Genomic DNA, 23,123 nt, shown 5'->3' with positions numbered 1-23,123 from the left:
TATGCTTCGTTGATCTGATTGGTTTATTTGTCCCGTCTTTCACCAACATAGGCCAATCAGCTAACCAGTATTTTCGCCCCTTCCCAAAATTACTTCAACGGAGCGGAGCAAATCCATCTGGCGGAGTCAGGTTACATCACAGCTACACCTAAACACAAATTCTACCTTGGATTCAGGTTTTGAACAAACCACTCGAACTTGCGAGCATGCGATGATAAGTATTAGAGCTCTGGCTGTATGTTTAGGTTAGGTTTCCAGTTTTAAGTATTTTCCATCATCAAACATCTTTTTAACCAGATTGTCCTGTCTTTAACTCCGCTCATTTTACCATAAAAATTGAATGGAATCCTTGTTCCTGCTGAATTGACGCAAGTTCACAGAATGTTTCCACCAAATTCATTATTTATACTGCATATAGTGTTTTCAAAGCGGTATAATTACCACCAGTTTCTTTTTACACATAAGGATTTAAAGTAGAATTTGGGTGTCTAACGAGAGCAGCTTCTTCTTGTGTATTTTCCAGACTGTAAGCTGTTCATTTTTTCCCATTTGAACCATGTGGCTTATAGGAAGGTCCTGCTTTTCTGTGGATTTTTCTTGAACTGCCTTAAGGCAGAACTCAAAGTTGGAAATCAAAGAAGCTCTATTTTTCATTTGGCACAAGCACATGATAACAGCAGGCATGATGGAGAACAAATGTCCAGAATTCACACATTTTGACATTTATTTGCCTCATTAAAGCTGTTGAAGAGACTGCACCTAACTCCTGCAGAGGTGAGTTGAAGAGCTGATAGACCCCCATCTTTCGTTAGAAGCTCTTACTTGTCACTACCCGATCCGTCCTGGAAGCACGATCAGTACCATCGGCTCACTGCGCATGTGCAAGCAGATATTCATCCAGGTCACCATAAATAATGTAGTTATGGCTATAAAATAACTTGTTTTTTAACCTTAAATCACTAAAGAATGCCAATCCAAATATAAAAAAAAATTTTAATGACTTTTTTGAGAAAAATGTTATGCTTTTTACATTTTTAATTTTTTAAACAACTTGTCCGACGTCATCATCAGACACGCTTAGAGTAGTCTGGGAAAATACAATTTAACCATATTTATAGATTTACATTTAAATCCAAAGCCGAAAAATGTAGCTCCCAAAAGGAGCGTAGGATCCTATTTCTGGTGCAGATCAGGCAAAGACGAATGATAAAACAAAAATGATTTTAAGCCATTTATTTCTCAGGAAATAAATTATTAACCTTAACACATTATAGTTTAGTACGCTTACTATCTTTAAGGAGGGAAAAACGTATTTTAGGTCTTTGATACTAAATAAAATCCAGATTTATATGTTTATATGGATCGAGTAGTGACAGCACTGCCGCGGGCCAACAAGCAAACAGGGGCCAGTTTTTTTTCTTCATTCCTACTCTAGGTAATAATGTAGAGCTCCCCCTACAGGTCTGGTGGGGGATAGCGCAGTAGATATCTGCAGCTTATAGACCGTTGTGGCTTATAAATGTGTTTCTGTTTTTTTTTTTTCCTTTTTGGGTGCTTATAGTGAGTTGCGCTCTATGGTCTGGAAAATACGTTACTTGTTCTTTTTTTCCCTGAATTGCTTATAAAAAAAATAGAGGTTGTTGTGGCTATATTCCAACCTTGAACTTCTGCCACATTAAACTGCTCATAAGGCTAAAATGTTTAACTACCTTTAACTTTCTAGAGAACATTTTCAAAGTTTTTTCTTTCAATTCTAGAATGATATACTTCTGGTTGCAAAAATGTAGAAAAAGTTAATGGGTATGAATACTTTTGCAAGGCAATGTAATACGTGGTTCTTTATCCTTTTATTAATCATCTCATTGCTGATGAGTGTGATCTCTCTCTTGGTGAAATAACACCTTCATCCAAGCTGAATTAGGTACCACCATATATAAAACCACCAGAAATTGAATCACATCTCTTTTGAGACCTTTGAACATTATGGCTTTGTAACACATGAATCAAAAATAAAAATACTTAAAAAAAAAGGTGGAACAAACTCCATAAAGAATCCCTGAAATGGGACGTTTGCTGCATTACTGCTTCTGCAGGTGGAGCAGAGCAACATCTTAGTGTCATTCTGACAGATCGCATAGTAATAAGAGATATGAATGAGTATCTCCTACATTGAGAAAACATCTAAATAAAAGTTATTTCAACATTTTAAAAACTCCATTTACATTATTAGACAGTTGTTATAGAACCACAAATTAAAGGAGGATTCAAGATTTTGCTCAACTTTGTGTGATTTATTTTTTCACAAAACCATAATGTTCAACTGTAAAATAAAAAGGACTGGTCTTAGATCTGTGACATTAAAACACATGAATGAAAAGCCTCTAAATGTGGTGATTCTATTAGTTTGGCAGAAACCTTCTACTTTCAATAAAACTGAGCATCTTGTGGGATTGGTATGATTCCCATTTTCACCACAAGTAGGTAATTAGCCAATTCAAAGCAAATCTTTAAAATAATCCAAATAACTAATTTTATGAAAGTTTTGAGAGTTTTTTTTTAGAGGGATTAAAACTTACAATGTCACATTGAAGGGTTAAGTATCTGATATCCTTGATGTTGTTAACTCGAATATGAAAACCCACTCAAACACACAAACGTAAATTTATACATTTCTGTATCAAAACCAAATTACAAGAAATTTGCCACAGGCTAATTTGGTGAGAAAAAGCAACAATAAGAACATTGTTTTCAAATTATAAATGTAGATTATGATCAGCAAAAGAAAAAAGCCAAGGAGTTATTTCATTTTAGGATACCAACATAATGAAATTGAAAAGTTTTTATAAACCACTTTCTCATTACCATACACATTGAAGATAATAATAATAAAAAAAAAACTTACTGGAAGGCAAATATTAAATAGATATTTCTGCGTATATTTCACATCTGGGACTAATTCAGAAGCAGGAGTGCCTGAAGGGCCAGTCTGTCTCTGACGAAAATGGTCTACCAACACTAAATGAACGGATGATGTGGGCACCATGAGGGCAGTAGCCCTCATTCTGCCTCTGTGGAAATCAGTGGCAAAGGTCTCCCAGTTGAAAGTGAATCTTTTCTGTGGCACAAAATATGCTCAGGATCATAATGTTAAGGCTGCATGTTGCCTTCAGGCGCTCACAGTAAATGATCCTTCTATGGTTACTAGCAGAGATAATTCAGCTACTGCTAATGTCTTTTTTTCCAGCATTGCTCTGTGTAAAAACTAAGTTGATAGATTAAAGTTGTCATTACATAAAAAAAAAAAAACTAATTTTAGTTCACATCAACTTTGTGTTAAAGACTGAATTTTAACATGACTGAATCTAAACACTTCCAGCACTCATGCTTCTGATCAAATGAACAGCTTTTGAAGAGGAGTTCTGTGCAGTAGCCATCAATAATTAAGAATAAAGAATATATTTTGCATTTGTAACATCACTTAGACCCCGTAACAAATACACAATAGCAATAGAGCAGATATCAGCTTTATAGCATAACATAACCTAAAATATATTTTTAAAGCAATGCTAAATCGGCATGCCGTAAACCAAATCATTTAACCTTATTTAATCAAGGTTGATTTGCAAAGTTCCTTTTGGGGCCAAACAGCTGTAGTGTTACAAAAAAATAAAAATGGTTTGTGAGACTTCTGTTTGGATTAACTTTAATGGAAAAGTTCTGCAAGCCAGTGAAAACTGGGGACTATGACATTTTTTTCTGTCGGTTTCAGCCAGAATAGAATGAGGAAGTACTGTTGGCTGTAGAGCCAGAAGTGAAGGACGGAGCGGAGAGAAAACAAAAACTCCAAAGAGAACACAAACTACCTGGTGGTGCAGATATGACGACCTTAATCTGCTGCCATTGCATCCCCACTGCTGTTACTGCTATAAAAGGTACCCAGGAAGGACATAACTTCACTGTCTATCGGATAAGGATGTCAATTTTTTTTTTCCAGTCTGTATCATAGCACATGCAGAGATCCTTGAATTATGTTTTCTTTGTGTTTTATTAGATTCCTCTGTAGATGTAATGGAATAAACATTCAACATCAGAGGTGACGATCCAAAGGTCTGCTCCAACGCTTCCTGGCTTAAATTAAGCAGAAATATGATTTTCAGTCGATCTGATAAGATTCACAGCTCAATTAATAAAGATGTTATCCAGAAAACAAAACTACGGAAGAGGATTAGGGCCACTGAATAAAAAAAAAAAGTTAACTGATTTTTAAAATTTATTTCAGTTTAACATGGGAAAATAGTCAGAATTTTAACTTTTTTCTCAGAATTCTGACTTTTTTCTCAGAATTCTGACAGCAAACAAACATGTCAGCATCAAGCCATAGCCATGTCTGTTTTAGAGACTAGCTCTCTTGTTTTAATGACCTTCTGCTCCTCCATTAATGAGGGGACACCTCAGGCACGTAAAATGTTGCCTAATTCCATCATATTCCACCAATGTGTTCCTGTTCCTCCCAAACAACTCACATCTTTGTCAGTGAAGCTGAGTGCTCCCACATCTCTTCCTTCATGGTGCCCATCTACATTAAGATCCAAAAGTCAGAATTCTGAGAAAAAAGTCAGAATTCTGAGAAAAATGTCAGAATTCTGACTTTTTTCCCATATTAAACTGAAATAAAATTTAAAAATCAGTTAACTTTTTTTTTTTTTTTTTCCCAGTGGCCCTAATCCTCTTCCGTACAAAACAGATGACTAAAATATCTAAGTATAAGTTTTACAGTCCCCTGACACAGCAGCCTTAATTTTATAGAAGACTAATGTTCTTTCCAAAATCTATTTAAGTTTTCATATTAAATATGGACACATATGAATGTGATGTCCATAAGTGGTATTAATTTTATTAAAGAAAAATGAACTCATAATGCTGAACATACGACTGAGAACATCCAGACATCAAACAACTCTATTTGTCGTTTGATGACAAAAGAGTCTTTAGGCAATTTTATGTGCCAAAAGACTCAGGATATTTCCCCTCTAAGGACAAACCTTGCTGTGAACCCCTGTTTTATTATTATTGCTCATGAGCCTGCTGTGGTGAGGAACTGAGTTCAAAAGGCTTTAGTGAGATGAGACCTATATACTCTCATTTTTGAGGGTGTGTGATGCGTAGTTCCTTACAACCTTTTTATTTTAATGATTTGGCTGCCGGCTTTATCGAATATGTCAAAGACTTCACAAGAAGTAAACTCCAAGGTATAGGTTGCATACCATCCAGTCAGCTTTTGAGCTGTATATGGCTGAGGATGATGGAAAAATTTACTTTGCAGGTTGTTTGCTTGTAGGTGGGTCATTCCATGGAAAGTGTAAAGATTGGACCTCTGAATTTAGAGTTTGTTGATCATAACCATTTTTTCTTTTTTTTAGTTTCATAGCCTGTAGAACATGTAACACTTGCAATAAAACATATTTTTCAAGCTCAGACACCATTTTCTGCGAATATTTTAGCACAGTATATCCAGGGAACAGAGTTTCCTTTTCCACCCCGTCACAGGACAAAGGTTAGCAAATTAAAGGGTAATTTTAGATAAAATTAAGACAAGCAAAATGTTATTTACTTCAGAAAGTGTCTTTTTTTTTCAAAAAAACAATTTTTTTTTATGTTTTTATGTGATGTACAGCATTAATTCAATATGAAGAACGTTGCCACCTATCACAATGATTCCAACCCATCACAGGCTTTAGTGTGACGGGGTGGAAAATCTAAAGCAATATGGCTCAATTTCTGGATATGTTAAAACCTGATGATGCCGTTAGCATTGAAGTACAATGAAAAATGAATGATTAATACAAATATAATTTCGAAATTTGATTAACAAATTGTTTTCCCCACTTTTTGTGTGTGACGGGGTGGATATGCTATGGTTAACAGAAAGGATTTTGAAGGAAAAATGTACCAAAAATGCTCTTAAAGAAAAAACAGAACTCAGCATTTTTTAGATGTCTCTTCTTCAAACTCTTGAATGATGTCACTTCATGTTAGTAATGTCACTTCTAGGAAGTGTATTGCATTTTGGCGCAAAATAACATTGGTGTGATGGGGTGGAATATGAAATTGATGGACATAGAAAAATCATGACATTTTAATATAATTAACACATTTCCTATTAAGAGGAAAGTATTTCTAACCATGAAAACTTATATATTTATTATTTACTTTTATTTGACGTCACGCTACCAACTAAACTTAAATCAATGGCTTTAAACACTTAAAGTATTACTGACAGTTTTATTATGCTTCCTATTCCTCTCTGAATGTTATGGACTCAAACTTAACAGTTTTCATGGAATGACCCTGGTAACAGATTACTTAAACAATAAATATGATTTAATTCAATTTCAACCTAAATTATCTAATGCTTAATTTGATCAGAACATTGTTAACCCTGTAATGCCAAATGTATCATATTTGATACATACGGTTTCTGAAATGTTTTGCGTCTGACACCTTTTACATAATTTAATGGTAAAAACTTTGCTCAAAATCCTATTGTACACAATCAGATATATCTGATAACAGAGGGCAGAAGACTACACAAAAAATAATCTTGACTTATCGCATAGTAATAAATTATTGATATCAAAAATGTATTTCCGTTTTTTCTTTTTACATATTTTGTTAAAAGGCCAAATAAGGACTTCAAACAAAAAAAAAGCAATTTTCTGTTTTGTTTTATTCTTGGATCAGGCTTTAAAGGGTTAAAGTTAGTTAGGTGGTGAACTATGAACAAGAAATGCTTAAATTTCTTCCCATTGTGCTCTAAAATTAGAAGAATTGTTGTCATAACTGCTCTACTATCAGTCCTATATCATAATTTCTAAATCATTCTTCAATAGAAAATCCACAAACTATGATAATTAGGCTACTTCACAGAACCCCGCTTCATAAAGCCTAAATTATCCCAGTTATTAACTGTAACATTATCAAAGAAAACATCCCAAAAAAAGCCATAAAGTAAAATGTGTTATAGACCAAAACACTTACTCTCAACGCATTATTTATTTAGGAACCATGTTTCTCACCCCTTGACTCACATTCACACATTCAGGCCACAGTACAATTTACACACACACTGACATACACATTTGAAGCACCAACTTACTCAACCCTCACACTTATGTCAAGGTTGATTTGAGTCATAAGGACCACATTTTTCCCAATTAACACTCGGATTTTGGAGTTGGTAGATGGTGATATTGACGGCTTTGGTAGGAAGCACGAATCACTCTCTTCACTCTTTCATTTCCTTGCGTTTCGTTCCATGTTGCTTTTTTTTTTTTTTTACATACCTCCTTTTCTACATATTTTCTTGTTGGGTTTCCTCGCACATTCCTTGGATATTCTTTTGACTGTAAAATGAATGGAAAAACTACAAAATAACAGAGAGCTCTGAAACAGAACCCATGTGACATGCAACAGCTGAGACTCTTATTCTCCTTTTTCCCCCTCCTCCCACCCTCACTAGACTTTTATCAACAACAATAACAACAGAAGACCTGTTGGAAAAAGTAGCTAGGGTGTTGCTGCGGAAATATTCTGAAATGGTGGAATGAATTTACTGCACCTTGGGACACAAGAAGCCCATATTCACATGCACTTCTATTTAAGACCCATTACAGCCACACAGAGGACATATAGTCTGAACGTATCACCGTTTTCTTTCTGCCTTTTGGCATTTTCTATTTGATTTTTGGAGCACTTTATATTTCAAGTCCATTTTGCTGGGTGGCTCTCCTTTAAGTGGTCAATAATGGCTGCCATTTAAGGAGTCAATATCCAGAAATAGAAAAAACAAAACTTTAAAGTGTTTCTTTTTGTTCACCCTAATGCTCTCCTTTTTTGGCAATGAACTTTGTATGAAAAACACGAAACAAAGAAAGGAGAGTAAAGGGTCTTACATAGATCAGGCTGATGCCACAGGCTTCTCATGTACCAGACAGAATATTTCACCAACCCTACAGAAGATCATTCACTTATGAAGCAGGCTACTATTGGTCATATCCCCAGAGCAGGTCAAGACAGTGAGGGCAACAAGGGTGCATCAGGTATTTCCAATCTGTCTCTTGCATTTGATTTGCTTTTCTTTTATATCAAGTCATATTGAAGAGTCATTTAGTTGTCAAAAGAGGAACCTCTAACATTGGTATGGAAGGGAAGAGTTGATGAAAAGACTAAGTGGAATATCTAGTCAATGTGAAAGGCTGATCTAATGGACACGGACACAGCATGCACCAGACGACAGGTCATGCTCTGCGTAAAAGAAACAAAAAAGTGACAGAGTTTCTGAGAGAGGAGAGAAAGAGTGGGAAGAAGAGACAGAAGAAAAGAGGACAGTTTGAACTTCATACTCGACACACTCACCATCCTCTGTAGGAACATAGATGTTTAGGTAAAGACAGTCTTCGTGCTGATCCTGTATGTATGTAGTAACTATATCCAGGTTAAAGGTGAACCATATTGGCATCATGATTTCTGGCACAGCATTGTGAATATTTTGTGGGCAGACAGGAGCGAAGTGGGTAGCGTTCTTGACTCCCGACCAGGAGGAAGGTGGCTCCGGGGGCATGAAGCGTTTCTCTCCCACAGGGGGAGCTGCGTATGGGACTCCGAGGTACTGGTCAACCGGCCCCAGGATCTCACTTGGCAGGGGCACCCTCACCCCACGGAGCTTCCCATACTGTGTGTTCACAGTGGGGTGGTAGTTCTGACCTCTCAGGGCCGCAAAGCACCAACAAAAGCTTAAAACCCACAACGACACGCTGAAATTGGTGCAATTTTGGACACCGTGCCAGTTCTGTAAGGGAAAACGATTTCTCCTTGGACAAAGCCACATGATCCCTGTGAGCAAGAGCGGGGGTAGGTGACCAACATACAAGCTGGGGGCACGCCCTTCAGCAAACTCTCAGGCTTGCCGCTAACCCCTGTAATCCAGCCTCCGGAGGGACAGTCATCAGCTGTGATATAAAGCCCACCAGCTAACAAATGATGGGAAATAGCCACAGACGTGCGGGTCCTCGCTCACTTTCCTCCCTGTGTTCTTGTCAGATCTTCCAGCCAACTCTGTAAAAAAAAAAATAAGAGGAAAGGAAAATTAGTGCAAGCTCCCTGACAACCCACCATTTTAAGCCAGTCATTATTATTGACTCTTGAAATCCTTTTCTGTCATGATATTAAACAGTTTAACACAAATATGATGCAGCCCTTAGTGCTATCATTAATCTATAATATAATTAAGTGTGGTGCAAGCTGCCAAGCTGTGCCTGTAGATGCTAATACAATAACTGGTATGGGAAGACTTTCATCAGGCAGTTTGTCTTTACTTTAGTCAAAGCCAATTAAATTGCCCTGGATCTTCATACCCTTTGACCTTTCCAACAGCTGAAAGGAGGACTTTGGACAGAGCAATAGTTATTAGATACTTCTGATTGCTCACTTCTGAACAGGTTTTGACCAAGGAATGCAACATTTAAATCACATGTGTACGACTGGTCTCTGTATAGTGGGTCTTGGTGCACTGACTCCAGTCCTTGTGTAGCTCTCCAAAATTATTAAATAGAGTTTACTTTACAATCAGTTATAGCTATGGTTATGGCTGTTGCTGAAGCACATTTCCTACAGTTTTCTATCAGCTAAAATTTCCTTGAATATGCTTGGAAGCAATTCTCTACGAAATGAATAACAAAAGTATTTTTGCTATGATAAATTGTGGCCCGACTTCCTTTTGGGGAGGGGGGTTACTGATAGCCTCGTTAGACCATCCTGATCTCGCGAGCTTTGAAGATTTCACTCGCTAATCAGTCTGGAGACTCTCCGTTGAAGAAAATTTGGAGCCGTTCACCAAACGAACGTCCAATCAGCGTTGGCTTTGAGGCGGGTTGAGGTGTGACGCAACGAGAAGCGCGACAGTTCAGTCTAAAGAACATGGCGGCTTCAGCCGATGAAACTAGCGTTAGCGTGGCTATCGAGCAAGTTTTATCGGAATTACGGAGTATTTCTTCACTGAAAGAAGAGCAAAACACTGCTCTGGAGGCGCTTCTCAGAGGAAAAGATGTTTTTGCTCTTCTCCCGACTGGTTTCGGCAAGAGTAGCCTGTTAGTACGTCATATGTTTCGTTGATCTGATTGGTTTATTTGGCCCGTCTATCACCAACATAGGCCAATCAGCTAACCAGTATTTTCGCCCCTTCCCAAAATTACTACAACGGAAGGTTTCCAGATGGATATGCGGAGCAAATCCATCTGTCAGAGTCAGGTTAGGTTACTGTGTGTCTTCAAGCTATTCTGTTTTCTCTGTTTACTATGGGATCAAAGCCTTTAGCATCTCTTTGATTCAGACTGAGAGGCTTTTTACAGACTAATTAAAATTGTGCAGTAAATCAGCTGATTGGGGTGTAACACCATCAATTTTAATTGCATAACCTTTTGCAATTTTTCTTACCCAGTACATTTTAGGGTTTTTTTATTATCTTAAGGGGTATGAATAAAATATTAAGAAATAAAAGCCTAAAATGTTTAACTTTTTTTGCTATATTATAATTTTTTTTAAATATTTTTCACATGCATCTCATTAGTACATGTCATTTAAGCAGTAATTTACTATTTCAAAATTCCCTAAGACTGATATAACATCATTTTGATTTAAAATATTTTGCTATTCAAGTAAAAACTAAGAGTTCAAATCTTACACTCTAATATACACGTCTTTGTGCTGGTCTTATATTGTACATACTGTAAAACCCTTTGTTGTTGTAATGTGACAGGAAAGGAAAAGTGCTAGTGTATTGAATAATTTTATGAGGTACTGCTATGCGTAGAGCATTAACAACCCTAAAGTGTGAGCCAATCACTGAAAACTGATAACATAATAAAAGTTTAATGACCTGTTTAATGTCATGGAGAATATCCTCTCTTCCTTTTCCACTTTTTCAGGGCACAGCACAATGAAAATTAAATTTCTTACTCCTTTTTTGCTCTTACAGGTGATCAATGTTTGGGAAGATAACAGGAAGGGGTCGTCGTACGGGGTTTCTAAGTGCAGGTGGCAAAACTGCCTTTAACATAGGTGCCTTATAGTAAATGTTAATCAATAATCCTAAAGAGTAAGAAGTAGTGCTAGGATTAGCAGCTCCCCACCCTTGCTGATCAATTTTCAATTTCTATGGCTTAGGGTCCCCCTCAGATTGCTATGCTTACCTCTACATTCACTCTAATAACCACAAAAAAGAAAAGCCAGCATTTAGAGGGGGATATTGCGTTCCAAAATGAATGTGTAAATAATTTATAATGTATCAACAGTTGTGGAGGGCATGAAACCATTGAGTGAAAGCAATCCTGACATCCCTGAAGTTGCAGTTATCACTGCAGCCCCACATTGCCAAATTACCTGATGTTGGCATACTGTATGCACTCCCAGTTTTAGATAACAGGCACTCATTTTATTTACAACACATACGTATATTTTGTTTGGGCGACAGATGATTCCACTTGCTCTGGTGCCTCTGTAAATGGAATATTTCTCGTGGACAATATGGTTTATTTGTGAAGCCCACAAAACCAACACCTGCCATGTTATAATACATGAAAAGGCATCCATATCCAATCTGAGGACTACAAGGCATGAATTGCTGGGGGCAAAGGGCTGACAAAGCCTTCAAAATGCTAGAGAAGTCATACTGACAAAGTGCCTCCCCAGCTCAGCAGGATTCCTGTCGCAGTGCCAAAAAAAGACTTGTAGACTTTACTGTCATACCCTAGTGTTCAAAGGATTTCACACTGGAGTAACTAAGAAACATTTAATTCCTGCTTATGGCTGTACATTACATGAACAAGAACCAACCCAGAACCCCAGCACTTCCAGGGAACCCGGCTCAATATGAAGTCATGTTAATAAAAAAAAAAACCTAAACCAATCTCATATAGTCATCATAAACATTAAGGCACTCGGTTATCCTCAAACCTGCTCATAACCTCTCTTTTAAACATGTTTTGTGATAAATATCAAGAAAATAATTTCCTGCTATATAATAGATAAAATAGAAACTTTATCTATTCCAGTTAACCCATTTTATCTTGTTCATTTATTTATTTTTTTCTCCATTATATTGTCCACAACATTCCCAATTAGCCAATGCAACCTGCTAATTAAGGCCAGTTGAGTGCATCCAGCCTGATATATTGTGGAGATGAATGTGAACGCATGACACATTTACAGTTTATTAACCTACTAAATATTGTGTCTAAGCAGTCTTTTGCAATTTTAAAATAACTCAAATTAAAAGTATGTATAAATGCAAATTTAAAGCAAAACAATACATTTATTTACAAAGACAATAAGACTTTTACAGAACTCAAATTGAAAAATCATCCCTTAGAAAATCCACCTTATGTCTCCATTTGATCCATTTTGCTAAAAAAAAAAATTTAGCAACTGTATTTTAAAGAATAGATATCTTTCATATTTTAGGAAATGGAAGAGAGTTAGAAAAAGAGCTGTCTATATATAACTATTTTTTTTCACAAAATAAAATGTATCCTTGGACATTCGCAGCTGAAAAAGTTTCACTTCATAAAGAAAAAACATTTGCTTTCTTTCTTAAGGGCTGACAGATTAGATAAAACTCTTTCTGCTTGAAGTTTGTTGTAAGTGGTAATTATTTTACTTTAGCTACAGCCAAGAATGCTTACAAATAGATTTTTTGAAGAATACAAACAGACCTTAATCTATTGAAGTGATTTTGCATTAACATAAGACCAATTAATCTAGGAAAAAAGCTAATAAATAAATGATTTACAAAATTAAAAATTACAAAATTAATGCATGGAAGAAATCTTCATGGATCATTCTTATCTATAGACTATAGTGGATCAACTGGATGTATCTCAAGAACAGACTTTATAAAAAAGTGAAATAAAAGAGCTTTGAAGCATGAAGAGTAACATTTTCATATGCACCAAGAGTTCATTTTAAAACTTTTGTTTTAAATCCATGGAATATTCTTAGTTTGTCAAAAGAACAGGTGAGGCAACACAGCAGCAAACATGCTGCCATTACAGCTTTTCTGAACAGTTCTCAAAATAGGAATCCATTAGTAATATGGAAGAAACAGCAGGCTCTACCCGGAGAAATCTGTATCAACAATTCCTTGAATTACTCTGTATTATGCTTTAAAAGAATATTGGCATTACATTTATATTAGATATGTTATATTTTTCAAATTTAACATGAAAACAGTAAACCAGTAAGAGAAACATGAACGTATATCTCTTCTTCTGAGGATTGTTATTCCACTTTCCTAATCCCCGAACTCTTCCCCAATGCTATACATTTAAGAATTGTTTTAAATATTCCTCTTGCACTCCTTTAAGAGACTGATATCATCAGTTCTCATTAAAACATAAAGCATGTGAGTTCACGTGTCTTCATTTGGTACACTGTCTTCAATCATGCAACAGACGTCAGTAAAAACATTTTTATATTTATTCCTTGTTTTATGCTTGGAAGAACAAAACAAAATGCCAACTGCTATTCATGCAAATACATCAGCTACACACTGATGATTGTATATAGTGTATAAATGTGTATAGAGGGAAAAAAGAAAGGAGACAAAACAAAAATAAATAAAAAATGCAATAACCCAGTTGTGTACATGTGCAAACCCTTAAGGGGACATAATTACCTTATATACCTTTACATAAAAAGAACAGCAGCAGTTCAGCATGCTCAAAGATATTAATTATACATATTGAGGTTTACATGTCAGACAAGAATGTGTGTTCATAATTTACCTTTTAAACACACTAAAGATCATGCATATGTCAGCATGTCCATGTATTAATAATTATCTGTGTAACAGCAAATATTTATTTTTTATCAATTTATTTCAGTGAAAATTTGGTAACTTTACTTGTATTTGGGTAAAAGTTTTATATAAGTAACTAAATATTTTGACTTCCAAAGAAAATGTAATGCAGATAAAGTTACTTCAACAGTATTAATATGCTACATAGTACAGAGCATTGGCAACGTCATATGTGGATAATGTTTTTAAATTGTTTATTAAAGGTATAGAGGAGGATATTTTATTTCCAGGTGGATCATAAAAATAAGTGGTCCTCCTAATTGTCAATCATTCTGGTGATATGTTTACATAAGACCATCCTACATGCTTGTCCCCATGAGTCTGACCTAGTGGAAAAATTGAAAATCTTCTTTTGGAAAGTAAGCTTGTATTAGCGATGCAAACAGCAATGGGCGTTCCCTCTGGAGAGTGAGTACAGGGTTTTGCATGTGCATTTATTTTATTATATTTTTTTAAGTGGTGAGGGAGGGACTTTTCAAAAATTCATTAAAAAATCCTCCACTATACCTTTAAAGTGTGATTAATCACATCACAAAAATCAATGAATCAACCTTTAATTTACAGACAAACATTATTTATCATTTTTATTTTTTTGAGCAGATTTTAAAAGATCTTTGTTGTAAAAGTAAGATGCAAATCAAATTAGAGAATTATTTGAAAAATCTGGTTAGTTTCTAGGGAGCAGAGCTGGTCCGCACACAGACACTGCTTGGAAGAAAGCTCAGCGATGACTGTAGAGACTGAAGCAACTCAGGAAGTATAGCCTTCTGCATGAACTCTCATCTTCTACTTGCATTATTAGGTCGGTTTAGTGCATTTAGTGCCTTCTCTGTTAGTCTTGACGTATACTGAAAACAGTGCAAGTACAGACTGCAACACTAAGATGGCAGAGGAGGTCACCAATTTTGATCTTCCCTCCAACCACAACTTTAAAGGTCCGTTTTGAGGCCTGCTAACATCACCCTACACATTCTGCACACAAGCTGTATAAACTTTTGCCTTCCGGTTGGCCCTATAAAGCAGTATATACAAAAACTAACCGGAACAAAGACAGTTTATTCCCCAAGGCTGGCATGGTAGGCTGTTATAAGCACTACAACCTTAAATCTTTTCCCAAAAACATACAGAATCTAAAGATATATATAGGTGGGAGAGACATGTCATAAATGTTAAGTGGTAGGAGGTTCAATTGTCTCCTATTTGCAAATAAAAAATGGTCACCCTAAGTTAGACATAGACTAGACACCTAGGACAATCAAGGAAACCTTTCTTAATAAATAAAACATCGTAGCACTGCCAGCAGCAAATAGCATTGGGACGGTTTTGATTTATGTTCATGTCAGAGTCTAGAGAATAATGGGGACTAAGGGACAGCTTTGGTAAAAATAGGAAAACATTTATTTAAAAGTATTTGGATTTATTATTTGACTTTTTATTTATAAAACAGGACCAAATTGTATGATAAACAAATTACCGAATTATGTGTATAGTAATGAGGTTTAATCTTAGTGACATACTACACTAACAGACGTTTATATACACACACACATTTTCATTAGACTATATTTGAATCTGGAAAAACTCAGATGGAAAGAAAAAGACAATTAGAAGAATTTTATTGATACAATTAGTAGTTTTGGTGCTTAGACCTCGGCAGGAAACATTAGCACTGAATTTTGACTACTGCTACTCTGTAATTTGTTTTGTATAATTATTTATGGAACAGAAATTCTTTGGTGAATTTTGTCCTGTTCATGTTTAAATTACATATGTGTATTTGTGAAAATTGAGACCGACCTATCTCCATAGTCAGAAGTGTAAACAAAGAGAATGGAGGATGAGCCCAGTGGAGAAGCATCTAATCTAATCCTGTGGAGCCGAGCGAGCGCAGCAATAGAGCCAAGAGATGAAGCTGAGCGGGCAGAGAAGAAGTTGAGTGAACGTTGTCAGAGCTGAGCGTGCAGCAGACCAGTTTTGACTGAGGGTGTGATTTTAAACAATTACATCATTCTAACTGAGCACAGTTTGGTGGCACAAAAATTGCATCACAGATGTTGAACAAAAAACCAGAAACAGTAAAAAAAATATATATATATATATTGGAACTAACCAAAGTAACACATCCAACCTCCATCACCTACAGCACATCAACACTGTTGAGTTCAAAGATGTGTAAAAGACTCCATTACCTTTAAAAGAGAGGGAACATTTTCAATCTATCAATGTTCAATGAGACATTGTTGACTATTTAAACTTGAATGGTTATAAGACTTTTATATTTAATTGAAAGTAATACGTAATGTGATTTGGGCAATATATATGAAAACTAGATAGTTGCATTTTCTAAACAAGTTATTATTTTCGGACAGAGAAGCTGGAGCATTTATCGTTATTGAGGTAAAACTGCCCAATTTATTGTGATATTGATTTGTGGTCATATCAACCTCACCATGTGTTGCACAATATCTTCACCAATAAAAGTGGTTCTGAAATTTAACCACAGGCTATCTAATCTTAAGCAGCTATGACTCTCCATAGTTAAAAAAAAAATATTGGGTTCCTTATCTTACTTAGAATCGAGATGTTGGAGAAGAATTGAATTTTCAACCTTAGTCTGAGGTTGTTCTTCCTCTCACCTGTGGTTCAATTTCAAACACCAAGTAGAAAACTGTAAACACCATATAGTGACATTTGCTCTGTTTCGCTTTGAATTAAGATCATTCACACGTTATCAGTTACAGGTTCAGCTGGTAAAAGCGCCTTATATTGATCCACTAAGCAAAGAAAAATGTGTAAGGACCCTTCGCCTTCAAAGCTTCATACTATAAATCTATACGTATACTTCATACACATGCACCTGATGCTCCATTCCAATTTTAGTCAAGGCAGTATTTTTTTTTTTCCTCCACGTAGAAGCAGCATATGTGTGATAACACTAATTTCAATCAAACATAAACCACATCAGGGCAAACTTTCTAATCAGGACAGAGCAAGGACGAAGGACATTGTGATGAAGTGAGTGTGTATTTGGAGGACATGCACGGCACAGAGGACTTCATCAGTCTCTTCCCGAGCAGCATCTCAGAGGTCCTCTCCGCTTTGATCTCCCTACCTGCTGAAGCACTGCCAAGGGACGAAAGCGTGAGAGGGAGAGACTGCATGAGCTCTCCCTCATCATCCCAGATGTATTGATCGACTCATCACCGTGGCCTTGCAGCCCATAATAAATACAACTGGGGTGATGGAAGTAGGAGGTCGGGGGAGGGGGGGGATGCTGTGGGGAGAGGGGAGGAGAGGTGGGTGCAGTGCTGACTCTAAATCAGGTTATTAGCCTTTAATGCAAGAAGGCACTCCAACAAGTACATGCCATTAAAGACCCTCCTCCCCAATTCTTCAGCGCCTGATTAATGGGACATGTTGAATTCTGCTAGTCCTATTCCTATTCATCATTATTCAAAATGGCTCTACTGGCACAACACTTTGGATGTCCCCTAGCTGATCCTATATGCAGAGGAAAATGCATAGAGTTCATTCCTCTTTGTAGACACACTGTAGCAGAGGCTTTATTCTTCCACAGCAGAGGGAACTGTGCATTGCAATAAAAAGTCTGAGCACACTGCCAAATGTACTCCTACGCTCCAACATCCCTGAGAGAGAGGCTGAATGGACTATGATAAAAAAAAAGAACAAATAGGGGTTTCTGACTAGATGGAGCATCTGACTCTCTTCACTGTTATTATAGTAACTACGCTGCAACAAAGACATTGGCAAAGCCGCATTAGGGCTCGGCAAAATCAAACTTCAAACGAAGCAAGCTATTCTGACCTGTGAAGGCGTAATCATTGATTAGAAAAAAAAAATCAGCTGCTGTTATTTGCTAGCGAGCCATAATGTGTAATTATAGAAAGAAAATATGACTGAAATCAGAACAAAAAAAAAAAATGTTACAGGAAATCCATTTGTTAGTCAGTTGCTTGGGGTGCAGGGAGCGTGTAATTTTAGTTGGCTACGATGTTTCATGTCAAAGTGAGGTCTGGCCTGCGAATTGCTAACCTGTTGTTGCTATAATGTGACTTCTTTTCAAAACATAAGCGCAGTGTTTATGCTTTAGAATAATCCCCGGCGTGTCTTCGTTTAAGATTGTTGTTCTTAAATAAGTCAAAACCTCAGAGTTTTATGTTGTGATTGGTGGCTAATAAAGACTTCAGAAAAGGAGAAGCGTTTTCCACTTTGACAACAGTATCATTCACTATGATACATGAAATGCAAAATTTAGGTACTGGGTAAAAAGAAAAAAAAGAAAGATGGCTGACATTTTTAAGATCTTTAAATAAGTTTGAATTGTATTTTATTTATCTCTAAAAACAAAAAACAAAAAACAAAAAAAAAAAAAACAACGTTAGAACTGTAGAGTCACAGTCATATGTTTGTATTACTGTTTTTATATATTTATTAATTTAATTTTTTTTTTTTACTTTTTTTCAAGGCTGCACTTTTAAAAAAGATGAAATTGTCTGGAGACCTGTTCCAAACGAAATTTCTTTTTGTTTTAAACTTGTGTAAACAAAATCACAAATAAAATCTGTCTAAGTCTAAGTCCAGTTTAAAGCTACAGTGTGTAATAATTACAGGGATATACAGTCAGAAATGTAATATATTATACATAACTATGTTATTTATCATCATCTACGAGCTCAGCCTCTTAACCTTAATATTTGCGTTGCCTTAGAATTCGTTATTTATAATTACATAGGAGCGGGTCTCGCAGCCATGGAGGCAGACATCTTTGCGCTACGGCAGCGCAGAGCCAACAAACTAGCGATTGCGAGATCGCCCATTACGCTCGAAAGTAACTACGGCAATAACGGGTATATTTATTATCTTAAGTCTACATGAAATCTATACCCTACACAGACTAATGAAATACTATCTGTAAAATTATCTATGTAAACAAACCTCATCACTTGAGAATGTAGGTGATGCGGACGTCGTGGAAGACATTTTGTCCCGTAACGCTTGCCGTACTGTTGGGGGGGGAGAAGCGGTGGGGGGGAGATGTTCATGTTGCTGCGGTCTGCAGTCTGGACGTTAGATGTCGCTGAAAATTACACACTGTAGCTTTAAAATCTAAAATACGGACTGCTTTTACCTTAAATGGGAAATTCATTACTGAACAGAGAGAACAGAAAATACTTAAACCAAACATTTTTATATAATAAAACTTAAATTGGTGTATGTTTTTTACCAAGTGAAACTTAAGTCTCAGGTCATTCCCCTCCAGTAAAAGATCCTGAGAGATTGAAATAAACATTTCTTAAAATAAACTAACTAAAAACAGATTAATTTTTAATATTTAATCATAATAAATTTAGAATATTATTATTATGTTATATATTTACCCTACCAGAAATGTAAATAAGGAAAATTTTTATAAGAACAAATAAAAATCCTTCACTTAAAACTGTTGTACAGCTCTTTTTAATGACATTACCATAAAAGAGTAGGATGTTGGGGGAGTTTTATTACGTTCAGAAATGGCCCAATGAAGAAGCTTCTAATAAAAAACTGGCAGTTTTCAGTTGATATGTTAATCAGGAGAACTTGCCAGCTAACCAACTGTAAACACTTCCTTAATGGCAACATAAAACAAAAACAGATGGTGCTGTGGATAAACATTACCGACTACGTAAAGACCTCGGAAATTAAATGCTCCATACTGGTTACAGATAAAAGACCTGATTTTCTTGTCATTTTTTCACTTTTAATTTGATTTTGAAATAAAAAATGATATAAAATTCTTAGTTGTTTTGCTTTTTTGATAGTGTTAAATTCTGTTCCCCTTCTTGTTAATCAAATACAAAGATTAAACAATTTCAATATCAAAAATAAAAAACCAAAAACCTTCTCCCTTGTAAACATGCTCCCGTTCTGTTATCCTAAGAACACCAATCTACATAGGGCACAACATCCATTTCAAAAAGAAATGTACCTTGTGAGAAAATTGAACTCTGGCCTCAGTAATATGAAAACATTTATTCTAAATTACTCCCTCAAAAAAATCACTTTAACCATGTTTCCATAAAGGAAAATAAATGACAAGTGTACACACATATTGCACTCCTGCATTCAAAGGCACTCTCTCTAATATAAGCACCTAAACTTGATGAACAACACCATACCACATTAAATCAAGATGATTGGCATGTTTCAGAACCAACATTCAAAAAATGTCAAACCAAACTGTGACCTCATAAAGGCACCTGCTGGGAATAAGTGCCACTACAACAGAGAGAATGAAGGCCTCCTCCTTTCTCTTGCTTTTTCATCAGACGCACACACACACACAACCCATGCAGTCATTATTACTTAGGAGAATTGGCACAAAATTCAAGGACAAAGTACTAGCACCATCTGACTAATTGCTGGAATGTTTCTAATATATTTTCAACAAGCATATAGAATATGGGGAGCAATGGCTGTGCTGCTACTTTGGTTCTGTACTAAGCCATGTGTCTCCATCTCATTTCCTGGCCACTTTATAAAGGCTACCATGAGTATCATTAACAGCCAAATGGACAAGAAAACAGAGAAGAAAGCTGGGCAGCCAGAACAAAAGGCAGTTTTGCAGGTGAACACATGTTGAGATGAATTATCTGGCTGCACTGCCAATAAATAATGGCCTCTCTCTTAACTGCTGACAATGCTTAAAGCAACTGTTTACTCTTTGTGGCTAAAATGATAGGGACAGATTTGAGCTAGAAGCCTTAAAGCTGCAACCAGAACCAGTGATCCTTTCTCACATCTCTATACAACTTCTCTTTTTATTGAAGGTGTGCACAAACCAAATTTCAATAGAAAAAATTCATAAAAAACAACTCATAATGCCACATATAATAAGAGCTAACCAAACTAATTGGATCCATACCAAGTGTTAAAAACTAATAAAGAAATTTCTAAAGGAGTTCATTATCCCACCTTCTATTGATCCATGAAGATTCTCATGAGATGCTATTGAGGATAAAACTCAAAGATGGTAATCACCCAAATAGGCCACAGGGATTGGTTGATTGCCAACATTGATATATTTAAGATCCAAACATGGCTTAGTGATATTTATAGCTTCCGCAGTAATTGCAGTCTGTCTCATGACTGCTTCTGTTGCTTGATCAACAGAAGCACTCATGACATTTGGCAAAGTGAGGAGTGTTAGAAATGACTGTGGCAGTAATCCTATGCATAAGGTAAAATTTTGCACACTATATAGCATGGATTTCACAGAATTAAGTGTTTCTGGCATTACTCATTTTTTTACAGTTTAATTTTAAAAGTCAAGGTGCACAACAGGATTAGGTCGTATCCTTTTTCTTAAACTTTGCTAATTCTTCAAATAGTAATACTGAAACATTTGGTAAGCCAGTCTGATATAAAGGTTATAAATAGGCATTATTTTGTAACTGCTGTTTAAGTTTACTGACATTATATATAAAAAGCTGTTCTTATAAAATACTAACTAAACATAAATCCCTGCTAGTGAGAAGCCAGATAAAATGCTTGCGGTAAATAGTAAGAGTGGGATGCCAGACGGCCTGAACTTCCAGAACGCTGGCTGGAAGAAAAAAATAAAATAAAAAATAATACAACTTTTTTGTTGTTCACAAGAACTTACAATCATAAGAAACTCAGGGTATGGAAGCTAATGGATTATTAATGTCACATGCATAAATGATTAGATTAATAAAAGCAATAGATAATATGACAAGTCTTATTGTCTTTGTGTGTTCATATTAAATTCAGTAATAGTTACCATGGCTTTTAGAATAAAAACAAGCCGAAATACAGTAGAAACCTCTCTTCTCTTAAGCCGAGAGACTCTTATTTTTATATATCTTGTTGCCTAATCCATCTAGAATAAAACACCTGCTAGAAAAGTACAGCCATTGTTGAGGAGCAACAATCTATACACAAATTATTTACAAGCAGCACATAATTCTTTGCCTTTACTGTTGCTATGATAAAGTCGCTAATTAAACCTTTACAAGCAAAACATGGCATTTTTTCCAATTTCTGTTTTATTTTAAAGAACCAAAAACATATTATGTCTGACTCATAGTTTGCAAACACATTATTATGCATATGTATGAAAGCTAAGAGATGAACAGCAGAATGTGTCAGGCATTCTGTTAAACAAAGTGGAGGATTGGTCACACTTTATGGCAGGATTTCAGGCACTGAGATTTGGGATCTTAGTGAAATGTGGATTTCTGATTCCAAACTGTACAGAAAAATCTCTGTTTATAACTTTAAGGTTAATTAATGACATGACAGGTTAAGCAATAGATTTGATCATCCATCGAATGTGCTTAATACAATAACCAAACAACCAGTCAGGAACTATACCTGTTATACATGAGATGAGAAATGATGCAGATGCAAATTTAAATTAAAGGTTGTCTAAATTGGAAGTTCCAATTGTTTTAAAGAAACAATTGTGCCATTGAGGCAATGAAATGATACATACTGTACCATGAGATAAACTACTGATTACCTTACTCTCACAACTTTACTGTTCTGCTTTGTTTTTCATGTGCTGCTGCATATTTACTAGTGTGGGGAGGTACTGAAAGCTGATGCATAATACCGTATTTTTTCTTTTTCGGATTATAAGGCGCACCTTCAATGAATGACCTATTTTAAAAACTTTGTCCATATATAAGGCGCATACAATAGACGCTACAGTAGAGGCTGGGGGTTACTTTATGCATCAATTAGATGGAGCTGCGCTAAAGGGAATGTCAACAAAACAGTCAGATAGGTCAGTTCAACTTTACTAGACAGCTGCTGCTGTCTTAGCCTCCTGAGACCATCCTGATCTCGCGAGCTTTCAAGATTTCACTCGCTAATCAGTCTGGAGACTATCCCTTGAAGAAAATTTGGAGCCGTTCACCAAACGAACGTCCAATCAGCGTTGGCTTTGAGGCGGGTTGAGGTGTGACGCAACGAGAAGCGCGACAGTTCAGTCTAAAGAACATGGTGGCTTCAGCCAAAGAAACTAGCGTTAGCGTGGCTATCGAGCAAGTTTTATCGGAATTACACTGTATTTCTCAACTGAAAGAAGAGCAAAACACTGCTCTGGCAAGAGTTTGATCTATCAATTGGCTCCTCTTCGTCATCGCTCTGTTACGTCATATGCTTCGTTGATCTGATTGGTTTA

At 36.0% G+C, this 23,123-nt stretch overlaps 1 protein-coding gene across 1 annotated transcript in view; it reads right to left on the bottom strand.

Annotated features, from left to right (window-relative positions):
* nlgn3 (neuroligin 3) overlaps positions 1–23,123 on the bottom strand; it is a 268,431-nt gene that overhangs the window by 188,572 nt on the left and 56,736 nt on the right. Inside the window, exons 2-3 of the mRNA XM_015381581.1 lie at positions 8,416–9,114; positions 7,344–7,403 (exon numbers count right to left, since the gene is read on the bottom strand). Of these exons, the coding sequence (XP_015237067.1) occupies positions 7,344–7,403; positions 8,416–8,887 (532 nt within the window). The 5' untranslated portion in view covers positions 8,888–9,114. The remainder of the gene's footprint in view (positions 1–7,343; positions 7,404–8,415; positions 9,115–23,123) is intronic.

Source organism: Cyprinodon variegatus, unplaced genomic scaffold (assembly GCF_000732505.1).
Source record: "Cyprinodon variegatus isolate N-32 unplaced genomic scaffold, C_variegatus-1.0 Scaffold236, whole genome shotgun sequence".
In the NCBI taxonomy this organism is placed as follows: domain Eukaryota; kingdom Metazoa; phylum Chordata; class Actinopteri; order Cyprinodontiformes; family Cyprinodontidae; genus Cyprinodon; species Cyprinodon variegatus.
This window is presented reverse-complemented; position numbering and strand designations above follow the sequence as displayed.